General features: G+C 46.4%; 1 protein-coding gene across 3 annotated transcripts in view; it reads right to left on the bottom strand.

The window, feature by feature from the left end:
* Zdhhc14 (zinc finger DHHC-type containing 14) overlaps window positions 1-13,228 on the bottom strand; it is a 264,495-nt gene that overhangs the window by 15,839 nt on the left and 235,428 nt on the right. Inside the window, exon 9 of one of the 3 annotated variants that reach the window (XM_028764355.1) lies at window positions 11,348-12,461. The exons of 1 other annotated variant lie outside the window; for it this stretch is intronic. In XM_028764355.1, the coding sequence (XP_028620188.1) occupies window positions 12,060-12,461 (402 nt within the window). In that variant the 3' untranslated portion in view covers window positions 11,348-12,059. Of the gene's footprint in view, window positions 1-11,347; window positions 12,462-13,228 lie in introns of those variants that run through there. One more of the 3 variants, XM_028764356.1, reaches the window with a different exon arrangement.

Genomic DNA, 13,228 nt, shown 5'->3' with positions numbered 1-13,228 from the left:
AAGCTCAAACCAGACAAAATCCCAGCATGGGGGGAGGGGAGGTGGACATGAAGTTCCACCCCTAACCAAGGGCCTATTGGCATTCGATTGTGGCTGGGTGAGCGAAAGTCATTTTTCTTCAGTGGAGGGACATTTGCTGTATTGACCACACTCCAGGACTGTAGTCAACCAACACAAACTGGACTCCATGTGGTTATTTATTTATTTTACTTTAAGAGAAGGCAGGGGAGAGGACATGAAGGTCATGGAGGTGGGAAGGGTCTGAAAAGAGTTTGGGAGTGGTATTGTATGTATGAATTAAACATATATGAATTAAACATATATGAATTAAACATATATGAAATTCTCAAAAAGAACACAAATAAAAACAGAAGAGGAGGAGGAAGAAGATAGGGAGGAGGAAGAGGAGGAGGAGGAAGAGGAGGAGGAAGAGGAAGAAGAAGAGGAGGAGGAAAAAGAGGAGGAGGAGGAAGAGGAAGAGGAAAAAGAGGAGGAGGAAGAGGAGGAGGAAGAGGAGGAGGAAGAAGAAGAAGAGGAAGAGGCAGCTGCCACCCGGAGAAGGAAATGGCGAATACTAGCTCACAGGGCAGCTACAGCAACAGTATTTAACTTAGACTTTCTGTTCCTGTCATAGGGACAGGGCTAGTTCTCAAACCAGTTAGGTCAGGTCTGCTCAATACCCACAGGTCCTGGAAGAACAGAGTGCTTCTGATTGCCTCAAACTTCCTGATTGGTGACAACAGAAGATGCACAGCTGGTGTGTGTGCACCACAGCCGTGCTTTGGGGGACTCCGAGGAAAGGCAGACGTTGACCTAAGAACTTGGCTGGAGGTGGTTTGAACTGCAGTCCAGTGGATAACTAGATATGCCTAAACTTTGGGGAAATTTTTAGGGTCAGAGCACTATAGAATAGATCTCATCTCTGGCTTGCCTTGAGCGGCTGATTCCATTTAAAAGATGGAATAGGTGAGGCTGGCCTGGTTAAAGTTATGATGATGTAAATGTACTCAAAACAGCCTTGTATTCAGGGTGGTGTAGACTCAATACCCACATTCTTAACACTTGGCCAGGTTTCTCAGTGCCTAAGATTTCCCTTCGCTGTTGGCAAACTCATATTTTTCTGGTAGCCAGAAAGAACAAGGACTACCCTGGAAAACTCTGAAAGCTAACTAGGAAGCCACTGCTTCCTGCTGGTCAGCCTGGGACCAGGTGTGTGAGGTTCAGAGGGAACCTGACTCCACTGGGAGGAGACACATATAACCCAGCCCCCTAGCTGGTGGCTGTCAAGTGTATATGTGAGAAATGCAATGGTTTTCCATTGGACTGCGTTGTGTCTCTCTCGCATTTGTAGGTTCAAATCCCACCCCCATATTCAGAGCCAAGACCTTTAAGAAGGCAGTCACACTCTTCAGCTGGCAATCGCCAGAACTGTGAATATCTGTTCACATTAACAACAACAACAACAACAACAACAACAACAACAACAACAACAGTGTTTTTCATTAGCTCAAGACTTCCATCATGGCCTGGAGAGATGGCTCAGTGGTTAAGAGCACTGACTGCTCTTCCAGAGGTCCTGAGTTCAAATCCCAGCAACCACATGGTGGCTCACAACCATCTGTAATGGGATTGTGATGCCCTCTTCTGGTGTGTCTGAAGACAGCGACAGTGTACTCATATAAATAATCAATAAATAAATCTTTTAAAAAAAAAGACTTCCATCATTTTCTCTGGAAAACTGGGAGTGTGTGCAACACCTCTTTCCTCTTTCCTGCCTCTCAGTCTCCTCTGCTTTTATGAATGTTGAACTTGATGATGTGAAAAGCAAACCAACATGTATTGAATATATGTGCTTCCCCCTTCTTTTGTTCTAACAGTCTTGTCCGGGACTTTAAGCCACATGAAGAGGGCTTGTCTTCACATTTACAATATTCTATCCCTCCACCTCCTCCATCTTCCTACAACCTGCTCAGTTTCTTGCAAAATTAAGTTAAAGAAAAAGCGCTCTCTCTCTCTCTCTCTCTCTCTCTCTCTCTCTGTGATATGTATGTGGTCATGTAGGTGTGCTAGCCTGGGTGTATATGGAGGTCGGAGGTTGACACTGGGATGGTTTCCTCAATCACTCCTTCACCTTATTCTCTGAGACAGGGTCTCTCTTTCTGAACCAGGAGCTTCCCATGTGTCCACACTGACTGGCCATTGAACTCTCGGGATGTGCCTGCCTATCTCAGCTCCTGCCTCCCCCACCCCCGCCCCAGCACTGGGGTTATAGATTTGAATGACACAGCTGTCATTTTCATGGGTGCTGGGTGTCTGAATCCATGTCTTCATGCTGGCAGAGCAAGCATTTCAATCACTGATATTCCCAGGAACCCAGACATAATAGTTTTTAAAAAGTGCTAAAACTAGAGCATCTGTAGCTCCTGTCACCCTCAGGTAATACAAGCACTGTACAGAAAGGCACTTTGTGTCTGCACCATAGCTTACACCAGTGGCTCTCAATCTTCCTAATTTTGGACCCTTTAATATAGTCCCTCATGTTGTAGTGACCCCCAACCATAAATTTATTTTGTTGCTACTTTGCTATTGTTATGAATCATAATGTAAAAATCTGATAAGTGGCCCCCGTAAAAGGGTTTTTTGACCTCAAAAGGCAACCCACAGGTTGACAACTGCTTTGAGGGTCTCTTGGATGGAGATGGTAGGTTTGGGGAATCATTCTAAGGCCCCTCAGAACACAGCCCAGGAGTCATTGCTTGCTTGGACAAAATATAAAACCCACCCTTGTTTCTGACAAGAACTGTGGGAGTGCAGCTTCCAGAACAATCCGTAGGTTCGAACACTTACTAGAGAGACTGTCAGAGCTCAGGGAAGCGCCTCATCTCGCAGACTCATTGAAGTAGAAGAATCCAGTTAAGTCAATAACATGGGAGGAGGACAGCTTCCAGAGAGAATAGCACCAACCTTCCCATAATCTCCCAGTAAGGCTGTTCCCACCTACTCCAGGGACACAGGTAAATACTAAGTGGGGTTGGGGCCCACCCATTCTCTAGTCCAGAACTTTGACTGGTGGTCTGTGGTGTAGACATGGTGATCACTGACTGATTGGCTGATCTCTATCCCCTCCAGAGAGGAACTGACACCAAATGCCTCAATATGCCCTCAGGTAAGATACTCAAACCAAACTTTCCAGAGCTTAGGAATTTCCTCTCAGGGCTAAGAGCAAAGGCCTGACCCCTGTCTGGTGAGGGTCATCTTTCAGTGGACACAGTGTGTTGTGTGGACCTCTGCAGACACCAACTGTTTCTATGCCAGGACGAGGTAAATACAGACACACATTGGTACACACATCTGGGAACTTCTCATAGCATTTTTGACGGAGTATTGCCTGCCAGTTGATGTCATCATAGAGGACTGTGGCTTTTCCCGCATGTGCTTCGTTCTGATTTTCAGGTAGTTTCTTTTAGCCATGGTTTAGTGGTTTAAAAACACTTGGTGATCTTGCAGAGGACCTGAGTTTGGCTCCTAGCATTCACATAGCAACTCAAAAGCATCTATAACACCAATCCCAGGGGATCCGACACCCTCTTCTGGCTTCTGATGGCATGGGGCACACACATAACGTAGAGGTGTACATGCAGGCAAAACACTCAAACATATAAAATAAAAATTAAAAAAAATTCATGTACCATGGAGAGGATTTTCTTAAAAACTAGAAACTGCTTTTACTTAATGAAAGTTAGATCATCACTGGCTTTGGCTCTGTGTTCACTGTCTCGAGATGTTCTGAAGCCCTGGATATGATATTTCAGCTCTCTGCTTGCTGTGGTTTGGGTCTTTTTTTTCAAAGATTTATTTATTTATTTTTATTTATATGAGTACGCTGCAGCTGTCTTCAGACACATACTAGAAGAGTGCATTGAATCACATTACAGAGGGTTGTGAGCCACCGTGTGGTTGCTGGGAGTTGAACTCAGGACCTTTGGCAGAGCAGTCAGTGCTCTTAACCACTGAGCTATCTCTCCAGCCCTGTGGTTTGGGTCTTAAATGGTCCCTAAAGGCTGTGTCCTAAGGACCTGTTCACCAGCTTGTGGGGCTGTTCAGAAGTGGTGGAACTTCTAAGAGGTGTGGTTAGACAGAGAGAAGCTCAGTTGCAAGGGGACACCCACGAAGGATACAGGACCCTGGCTCCTCCTTGACTTTTTGCTACTTGGCCATGTTGGGGTAGGCAGCCCTGCCCAACCGTATTCTCTGTGCTATTACGTTCTGCTTTGCTGACGGTCTGAAAGAGATGAAGCCAAACGACCACGGGCCCAGTCAAGTCTTCTGTCATTATAGGCGTCTCACATCTTTGCCACAACAACACAAGGTGGGTTCGCTGGTCTCCGGGATTCCTTTTTGTATGATGAGGTAAGGTGGGCAGTTTGGTTCAGTATTTTTTTTCAAAGCTTGTTTTGCAGCTTGATTAGAAGATGCATTTTTATTACAACCGGACTCATCGTGTTTCCTCACGTAGGCACGGCAATCCATATTTCCTATTCTAATCCTTCTAGTGTTATTCATTTCGTCTGATAGGAAGATTATGGTCTGGACCATTAAACCAATGTCAGTAAGAATGCTTAGGTGGGAAGACTGGAGATGGCTTTGGAGGGAAAGATTTCTGTGTGTTCTGCTAGAGATAGGAGGAGCCAAGAATCGGGAGCACTTTACAAGAGTTGGGTGGGGCTGGGCTCTCCAGACTGTTGATGATTTATAATTACTCTTTATATAAGAAGGCTACACAGGAACTCCCCCTTCCTTTGTTTCTTAGAGGGAAACCCCAGAAATCCTTAAAATCTTCCATGCTCATGGGAGTGCTCCCTGTTAATCTTCACTGCCCCTGTGTCCAGGAGGTGGCAGGTTTATGATGGACCTGTAACTCTCAATCCTTCCCCCTTCCTTGGTCTGTGTCCAAGTCTCACTCGTGAGAATCCTGGACTTTCAGTGACGTCGTGGCCTTGTCCCAGCCGGGTGGGCTACCCACCTACTTCCTCATTCTCTGCTGTGGAAGTATCTCAGCATCCCAGTGACAGGCATGTCATTCTTGGTGCCTCCTGGTGGCTTATGTGCACTCACCAAGTCTTCTATACATCGCTGAGGATTTATTGCAGTTCCGCTAGCTACTTACTATGTGTTATCGAAAGGGAAGTGGGTTCTGGTTTGTTTAAAGGAAAAAAAATGGAAATCTCCCTTGTTTCCTCCTTTAGAAAAAGCACAGCCTTCCACCCAGCTCCAAAAGAAGCAGCTTCCTCATGACAGGCAATAGGAATGGAAGAAAAGGTCTGAGGAAGACTTTTAGTCATAAATATCATCGTGTGGTTGTGACAGTTTGCATATGCTCTACTCAGGGAGTGGCACGATGAGGAGGTGTGGCCTTGTTGGAGGAGGTGTGTCATTGTGAGTGTGGGCTATAAGACCCTCATCTTAGCTGCCTGGAACTCAATATTCACCTAGCAGCCTTCAGATGAAGATAGAACTCTCAGCTCTGCCTGCACCATGCCTGCCTTGGACACTGCCATGCTTCTGCCTGATGATAATGGACTGAACCTCTGAACCTGTAAGCCAGCCCCAATTAAACGTTGTCCTTTATAAGAATTGCCTTGGTCATGGTGTCTGTTCACAGCAGTAAACCCTAACTAAGACAACGGTGAAGAGTACAGGTGCTCGATGGAAGCACTAGCCCCTACCTTTTACAATCACCAGCCCTGCCTTTCACAAGCAAGGATGCTCAGACACACCAGCCTGGGCAGCGGCAACTCACACTCTCGTTCCTGAAGATGCAGAGTCCAGTGGACAGTAGGAAGTACCAAACCTCAGCTAGGGACCCTGTGCAGTATAGGAGAAGGGTGTATCCCTGGGAAGAGGAGACAGGCACAGAGATCCAAACGAGGGTGGTGTGAACCTGAGCAGTTATGTGTGTCATCAAGAGACTCTTCACATTGACATCGTCAGTTCTTTTGGTGTGTTTTGGGATTAGATATTATCGCCTGTATCATGGAGAGGGTCTTGCTGGGGCCTCAACCCAATCTGAGGCTATGAGAGGTACATGAAGAATCCTACCTGGCATTTCAATGAGGACAGACTTAGAGCAATCTTTGGTGGCCCCTGAAGCTGTCCGCTCTCCTTATCTCCAGAAAGCCTGTCTGTAGATCAGCTACCAGGCTGACCTAAGACATTAATGAAATCTCCAACCACAGACTAGGTCGCAATCAGAAAACACAGATGCCACAAACAGATATGTTCGCCCATGAGATTTTTCAAAACAGGATGAGGACAATCTCTGTGTGCTGTCTTCTTCCTTCCCAGAGTGTGAGAGAGAAGGAGATTCCTGGCCAGGTCTGTGCTAGCACTTAGGAGTTCTCTAGGGAGCGATGGGGGAATACAGAGCGGAAACATGAGTGCAGGCTGGAGGGGAGGAGGTTATCAGTCTCCTGCGTACTCAGTTCCTCCCCTTTCCCTTGCCAACAGAACCCCAAGATTTGAGGTAGCCATGTGCTCAGTGAAAACATATGCCCCATGTTTCATGTTTGGCTATGAGTGGTCGTGCAAGGTCACTTTGATTATGGAGCTGGGGATGGCGGTGGGACACTGGGAGTGCTCTAGCAAGAGAGCAGGCTCCTGGCCTTAGCACTTCTACCTGGAATGTGGCTTTGATGGTTGAGCTGCAGGGCCTGTTTTGTGACCATGAACTGACTATAGGAATCAAAGCCATTTTAAGAAAAGCAGAATGGAGACAGAAGGAACTCCATACCTGTGCCGACAAGGGCACACTGACCGCTATTTGCCTGTCTCTATACTTGTATTGCAGGACTGAGAAGACAGCTAATTTTCTAAGTCACTATTATTTAGGCTTTAAAAAAACCCCAGTAGTCAAACATAATTTCTATCTGCTTTTGTTGGGGGCTAGAGGGTACGGACACGGAGGAATTGAGCATCTATGAGTGGTTGGGGTGGGGCTGGATTTCTGCATTTCTCTATAGTTGTTTCTGAATGGAAACACTGAGATCTATAGCTTTAAGAAAGCTGATTTCTTAGCAGATGAATACACACACACACATATACACACACACACATACACATACACATAAACATGCACACACACACAAACATGCACACACACACACATATACACACACACACATACACATACACACATACACACAAACATGCACACACACACAAACATGCACACACACACACATATATACACATACAAATACACATACAAACATACAAACATGCACACACATATACACACATACATACAAATACACACACAAACATACAAGTATGCACACATACACACACACAAATACACACATACAAACATACGCACACACATATGCACAAATACACACACGCAGCTTATATGTTGACTCTCTTTTTCTTACTCCTCCTTGGCCCAGACAAGCTCTCTCATGAATAAAGTTTACATGCTATGTAACTGGCAGTTTTTAATGAAAGGAGGCAAATGCTTCTTAATTTGTTTCAGGTATAAGATCAGCTCTGTGTGCACTGGCTAGCTCCTGGCAGGCTCTTTAAGCATAAAGCTCTCTGAAAATACGAAAGGCTTCGGACAGCAAGGTTGCCACTGCCCAGGGTCAGGGCTTTGACTACTAAGAGTTTTAAATTCTTTACTCTCTTTTTTTCATGACAAAACATTTGACTATAATGAAATATATATTCATGGTGCTCTGGACAAAAAAATTATCAAGACTTAAGTCTTCTTATTCTTTTTCCCGGCATCTCTGCTGTCTCGATTTATCTACAATTTCAAGGCATATCTACTTGGCCTGATCAGGTGGGATCCTTTATTCTCTCCATGACTTAAGACATCCAGGCAAACAAAGAGTTGCTAATTCATATCTCTGTCATATGAATTAGTTTCTTTTAAGAATTCATCATCTGATAGAATAAAATCTTTGCAACAACATGGGGTATGTGTGCATCTTCCAATTCCTTCTGAGTATAATTCCCAGGGTTTGTGAGCACACACACACACACACACACACACACACATGCACACACAATCATTCCGGTTGAAGCTATTTATCTAGTTTCGTGACTCCAAACAGGGCTGCTGTAGTCCAATCTAATTTTCCAGTGCTCAATTATTTTGTAATGGCTGGATTAATGCACCAGGAGTTATCTTTGAAAATCCACTGAGCCATCCCATTCGAGCCATATCCTACAGCTCCAGAAGAGGATTTACACACTGTTCATATGTGGTAGTTATTTCAGAGAAAACAACACACCAGCTCATTGACTAACTTACCAAGAGAAATAGGGAAGACAGGAAGGAGGGAAGAGAAGAGAAGTGGAGGGAGAGGCGTTTGAGAAGGTGAAGGGCTTGTGTGTAGAGGACGTAGACTAGGGAACTTAGAAGAAAAGGAGTGAAAGAGGGAGAGCAGTGACTGAAGGGTGGGCTAGACTTCAGGAACTAGCCAAGAGAGTTATATAAGCTAACATGGAAAGCAGCACATAGCGCCCTAGAGACAGCGCTCCAGAACAAGGGTAGGAGACTGTGGGGAATGAAAACTTATTCAGAGTTCTCTTCCTTTTGGATAAGAACATGCTAACTTCCCACAACCAATGCATTTAGTGCAAAAACCCCCATAATCATCAATTTAATTTAGGCTCGGCTTCAGAATAGTTTAGAGGTATTAGAAAATATACCCGACGTTATTTCTCTTTACTCCCTTCTTACTTGAAGAACTCAATGAGCTGAAGAGGCTCCTGGTGCGGACGAGAACAAAACTCCCAGTGGGAAAGACCCTAATTCATATCCAGGCAGACCCGACACCAGCCAATCAGCTCCAACGTGAAGCCATGGCAGGGAAGCAGCTGATTCAAGGTCCAGAGAGGATTGTGGGTAGGCTCGGCTCTGATTGGAACATGTGCTGATGCTGGATTGGAGAGTTCTCTGAAGCCCTTGAAAGGTTCCTTTCTGCCTCCATTCCTGGAGATGCCACCAAGCCCTGTACCCCAGATACCTACTGCAACTTGGATACATTCATTTCTTGCTGTGGGTCTAGAGAAGGCGTGAAGGCCTAGGGTGTGAAGCATGCTAAGGCTTACCCACTCAGGGCTTGGTGTCACATGGCTTGCACAATGGAGTCTGTATCTTGTTTTGCAGTTGCGTGTAACACCTTACACGTTACGTCAGTGACCCTGGCTGACACAGGCAAAGACTGAACAGACTTGGAGGTGTGGGTAGTTCTGAGACACTCACTGGTGGGAACAGGTATCTGTCACTCTGCTGCCTCAGGATAGAACATCATTCTCCCATGCTGAACAATCACATCCAAAGCTGGACTGAACGTTTTTCAAGTGGGCACAGCATGGCACCGTGCTGATTGCTCCTGGCACAGAGTGACATTGCCAGCCTGTCTGCTCAGAAGCAGGCTATCAGTCATATCATCCTTCTCAGATCTGGACCAGGATGCTCTAAGTCCAATTTTCAAGTGCACAAGAGGCTTATAGTCTCTGGTGGGAGAATGCAAAGCAGGTGAAATTTTACCCCTCGGCCCGTAAGTGTGTTAATAGCCCAAACCTTAATAGCATAGTAAAATATTTATCTTCTTTTTTTTTTTCTAGTGAGCAGTCAATTGATTGCTATCTCTCTAGAAGCGTTTAGAAATGCCAAGGTCTACTCAGCCACACTAGATGGACCCAGTTAATGGGAAATGCAGGCCACTCACCTCTGGATGGTGCCCCTCCACCCCATCACTGAAGTGGGGACCCTAAGAGCCCAGTCACTTATTCCTGAACAGGAAGAAAGGGCTATGGACATTTTGTGGGCTTTATAGTTTCAATTGTTTTAGCCAATTGTCTCATTCAAGTTCCATACCCCCAGACCCTGAATAGTCTCGATTCATTTTTACCAAGCTCCCCAAACCCCTATTTAAAAAATGGTGCCACATATGTATAGAGGATGGGGCTAGAACAGGGTGATCGATAATAAGTGTATTCGTTCCTCAGTGTGTCCTTAGGGGATTGGATCCAGAGTCCCAGGGAAGCTCCTGTCTATGGAAGGAAGCGCAGGTCTCTTAGTAACACTGAACACTGTTTGCATACAGAACACAGACACATCCTTCTGTAGATGCTGACTCAGCTCTGGGAGATTCATAGCTAACATAATGCAGCTAACAATATTTAGGGAACATGACAAGGAAAGATGTCCACACAACTCAGTGTAGATACCCTCTCCCTCAAATATTTTCATGGTTGGTTGAATCCGCAGTTGAAAGGGGAGGAAGAGGGGCAGCTGTATTCAGTAACTTATTGTTGCTTCTTGGAATTTTTTAAATGCCACTATATTAGGGGTATCAGGAATGTTAGGACTCTAAAGACTAGCTCCCTCACCCCATCCCAAGGGGTAAAAACTGGGGAAAGACCAGGCCACACTTGGCCCCATGTAAGGAGCTGGTGGGAGGCAGGGGGTGGTTGACAAGGGAGGGACTTTGTGGGTATCTGCTCATAGGTGGAGCGTTTGACTGTGTGTGGTTGTGGAAGAAGAGTTCTGTCTCAAATCACAAATAATTAGGTCTAGAAAACTTAAAAAAAATAGCTACATATGATTCACCTTCTCCGATTTCTACACTGTCATGGGCATAACAGTGAAGGTGACTTGGAGATGTCACAAGGAAGACATTGGCAGCCATTTTTCAGCATAATGCTTGCCTGTCCTGAGTGGAATTGGTTTTATCCAGAGTGAAATAGTCTACTGTATTAATGAGACATGCACACTTGTGTTCAGTCACAAAGAACTCTGTGGATCTGGCATCGGACGTGGAGCTGGAAGTGAAGGCTGCAGAGCATTGGTAAGTTTCTTGCAGCTACTTCCAGATAGTCTGGCTCCCTAAAGATGCCGGCTCCCTTCCAGGTGACAGATGGAGTGAAGCCGCCATCTTGTTTTTGTCACCATGTGTGACTTCAGCCCCAGTGTGGGGTTGGTGTTACTTCACATGGACCATGAAGTATGTCTATAAGGTCTGCAGCACCCCAACATCACATAGAACCGAGAAGACAGTCAGACAACATCCCTTCTCCTGGGTACCCCTCCCTCTACTACACATAATTACGGTGTGGCTGGCTCTAAGTTCAGAACAATCCCCCATAAGCCTGTATTAAAAATAACCACGAAGGTGGGTGTTAGGGCTAGGGACTCTTGGCAAGCTCAGTCCCATCTAAGAAGCCAAACTATAATCCACAGACTGAAGATCTGAACTTTGGCTGTTTTAAATGATTCCGTACCGGAGATAATGTGAACACATAAGAAACCACATGTATGATGCTGACAGCTGGATACAGATCAAGAAAATAACAGAGGAGTCATTTTATTGACTGTCCACAGGAAGGTCATCACACAGGAGGCGAAGACTGCCCCATGGTGGCACAATACGACACCAGTGTAAGCATTGACAGAGGGTTAAAATGTCTGTCCAGGGCAGGATGGACCCCAGTTGCCCTCTGCAGCAGAGGATGCCCACCCAGTAGCCCTCTTCATCGGGGAATGCCCATCCTCATACAGCTAAGTCCAGTAAGTCACGAAGGACCGCATCGCCCATCGGGCTCTGTCTGTCGCACTAGAAAGTTTCACAAGATTAAAAAGAAGGCAAACAGAGAGAAAGCTTTTCTTCTGGAATCCCACCACTGTAACACAGACTGTAGTGCGGCATGCAATCCCATGTCTGGCCGGCTTTTCCCTTTGGGACTTTTGTTTCGTTTTGTTTTAATGAACAAATGGAACAGCAGGTCGATTTCAATTAGTAGCGTAACATTAAGTCCGATTTCAGTCTGGCCACCAGTGTCGAAAACTTTCCTCCTGTCTGTCCCAAGAGCAGCCGACAGAGGGCGCTGCATCCACGCAGCCTCTTTCAATTCCAGGCTCCTCCCGTTGAGGGTCTCCCCTCCCCTGGCCCACTCTGCAGATTCCAAACAAAACGTCCGTTTGGCTATGTCCAGTAATTTGTTTTTGTTTGTTTGTCACCTGTGGTCCCCAGCGCTGGCCATGGCGGTCACACGGAGCTGAGCTTTACCAAGCCCCTCACGGAGTCTTCGTGAAGGGAGTCCTGGCTGGCCAGGCCCAGCATGTGCATGGTACGGCTGTGTGCCAGGGGGCTCCCTGCCCCCAGCATCCTTGGCGGTGACGGTGCCTCATCTGGGGTCAGAAACTGGTGGCCCCCATGCTCATCCTTCAGGGGCATAATGTCTGAGAGTGTGGCCTCCGTGGCAAGGTTGGGCATGGAGGAGGGTGGTGTGGGCTGGCCCAGCGTCAGGCTAGCACATGGGGTGCCCAGGCCCGGCTTCCCAGCCATATGCAGCTCTTCGCTGGTGAGGCTGGGCTCGCTCTGAAGCAGGGGAGTGGCTGCGGCCTGCAAAACGAATTTGGTGCTCTGAATGCACTGGTCTTGGTCGCACTAGAGAACAGCAGCGGGAGCCAGCAAAGAAAAGGTAGAGAGAAAATGGAAAGAAAAGGAGAGGGGAGGGCAGGGGAGGATAGGTGAGGGAGAAGAGAAACCATTAGTATCTTGTCAGTAAGGCAGAGGCAAGGAACAGACAATCAGGAGAGTCCCCAGCACATGACACATACAAACTTGTGTGGCAGAATAAAGTACCTTGGTGGGCCTCCAGGGTGCAATATTAGCTACAAGTTATAACTCCCATGCCCTTCATACCAAACTTAATAGAGGCTACTGCTTCTTGTAGCTCAGCTGAGAACTTTTGTTTTTGTGTATTTGTATGTGATGTGCATTCAAGTATGTATACATGTGTACATGTCGTGTGTGTGTGTGTGTGTGTGTGTGTGTGCGCGCGTGCGTGTACATATGGGGGTTGAAATCAGCATCTCTCTTTATGGTTTATATACAGAGGCAGGGACTCTCCCTTGAATCCGGCAATCTGGCTAGTCTAGTGAGCCAGCTTGCTCCAGAGACCTGTTCTGTCTCTTGTGTGCTGTGACTACAGGTGGGTCATGTCACATGACAGCGAGGCACATTGTATTTCTAAGTGGGATGAGAATCCCTGTTCCTCTGCCAACCCTGGCTTTGAAGTGCATAGAACCTTCAGGACAACCAGAGACACTACATGCAGAATGAGGGACTCCGGAACTCCATCCTGCTCAGAGCCCCGCAGTAGGGGCAGAGGCAGCTTTACATAGCAAGGAGACACAAGTGTGGGTTTTGGG

Source organism: Grammomys surdaster, unplaced genomic scaffold (genome assembly GCF_004785775.1).
Source record: "Grammomys surdaster isolate TR1022 unplaced genomic scaffold, NIH_TR_1.0 143, whole genome shotgun sequence".
NCBI classification, from domain to species: Eukaryota; Metazoa; Chordata; class Mammalia; order Rodentia; family Muridae; genus Grammomys; species Grammomys surdaster.
This window is presented reverse-complemented; position numbering and strand designations above follow the sequence as displayed.